At 56.7% G+C, this 1,771-nt stretch overlaps 1 protein-coding gene across 1 annotated transcript; it reads left to right on the forward strand.

The window, feature by feature from the left end:
* The first annotated feature begins 402 nt into the window (after positions 1 to 402).
* ACTL9 (actin like 9) lies at positions 403 to 1,771 on the forward strand. Its single transcript, XM_033136870.1, has one exon. It carries the CDS (start codon positions 403 to 405, stop codon positions 1,732 to 1,734), a length of 1,332 nt encoding a protein of 443 aa, XP_032992761.1. The 3' UTR covers positions 1,735 to 1,771.

The raw sequence follows: 1,771 nt of genomic DNA on the forward strand, positions 1-1,771 counted from the left end.
TAGATGCCACTCACTCGGGAGAGAACATGCCCAGCTGAGCTGTGGTGTTCCATGTTCATGGAATCATAGAACCATAGAGTTGCAAGGGACCCAAGGGTCATCTAGTACTGAAGATTCCAGGATTCCGGGCCTGCCACCCATTGTCTCTCGTGGAACAATTCAGAGCCTCCTGACGACCAGCGGTGGGATGGACTGAACACCCAGGATTCACGCTTTGAGCGATGGTCGGAGGGAGGCAATCGCAGCCGGCCGAGACCAAGTGGCCCTTTCCCGAGCCACGTCACCCAAGGAGCTGGTGTGGCGTCATAGTTGCCTTTGTGACATAGTGAGGCAGAGTTCTGCAGGACACTCTGGTGTTGTAGCTGACCTTGAAGAAGGGGGTATCTCAAGGGCCCGTTCAAGATGTCATTCAGGAGTACCAGGAGAACCAGCCCCGGGCCTTCGCGGACAAGGAGCCCAGCAACCTCGCGATCAAAGAGCCCTGGGTCGAGGCCGGCCAGCCCAGGACATGCTGGAACAAGGAAAGCATCCCCGGGATTCGCACTGGACCGCTCGTCCAGATCGCGGGCATCCTCAAAAGAAGCTCCTCGGTCAAATACTCCGGAAAGAGGGCGCTCAGTTGTGAAGACAGGAGCAGTAATCATCGATACAGGTACAGGGACGTGTAAAGCAGGGTTCGCAGGTCAACAGACTCCTCAGGCGGTCATTGGAACGTTGGTTGGGCACCCCACTGAGAAGTCCATGAGGACTAGGAGAGACAGGCCGAATACCTTTGTTGGGGAGCGGGCGCGGTTAGAGCCGGACGTCGATATCATTTTGCCAGTCCGACACGGCATCATCATCGACTGGGACGCGGCGGAAGTTCTGTGGAGGCACCTGTTCTACCACGACCTCAAGGTTGCTCCGGAAGACCACGCCCTCTTGATGTCCGACCCTCCACTCTGCCCCACAACGAACAGGGAAAAGTTGGTGGAGGTGGTCTTCGAGTCGCTCAACTCCCCCGGGATGTACGTGGCGTACCAGTCGGTGTTGTCGGTGTACGCCCACGGCAAGATCAGCGGTTTGGTAGTGGACACGGGACATGCCACATCCCACACCGTCCCCGTCCACCAAGGGTACAATCTTCCGCATGCCACCGAGAGGATGGACATTGCGGGCGCCAACATGACATCTTTCCTGATGGACCTTCTCAGGAACATGGGACATTACTTTGACGAGAGGATGTGGGATGTCATTGACGACATGAAGCAAAAATGCTGCTACGTGGCTTTTGATTTCGAGACTGAGTGGAATCGTCCCAAGAGAGACTACGTGGCAGATTACCAGCTGCCCGACGGCCAGATCATCAGCCTGGGCAAAGAGAGATTCCAGTGTACAGAGATGTTGTTCAGCCCTCCGCAGATGCCCGGACTGAACCTTTTGGGGCTTCATGGTATGGCACTGAGAAGCATCCGGAAGGTCCCCGAAGAATCCCGGAAGGAAATGTACGAGAACATCATGCTCTGCGGCGGCTCGTCCCTCTTTGACGGGTTCGAGAAGAGGTTCTTGCACGACCTCATGGCGGCTGTGCCCACCAACACGAAAGTGAAAGTCACGGCCATCCCTCTGAGGAAGTACTCCGTTTGGACTGGGGGTTCCATCCTCGCTTCCCTGAAGAACTTCCAGCCATGCTGGGTCCGGAAGGAGCAGTATCACGAACACGGCCCATACATCGTCCACAGGAAGTGCTACTGAGGCGGGCCAGGCGAGAATCCCCTGGGGGTAGTTTGGG

The sequence above is a fragment of the Lacerta agilis genome, chromosome 18, assembly GCF_009819535.1.
Source record: "Lacerta agilis isolate rLacAgi1 chromosome 18, rLacAgi1.pri, whole genome shotgun sequence".
Taxonomy (NCBI): Eukaryota; Metazoa; Chordata; class Lepidosauria; order Squamata; family Lacertidae; genus Lacerta; species Lacerta agilis.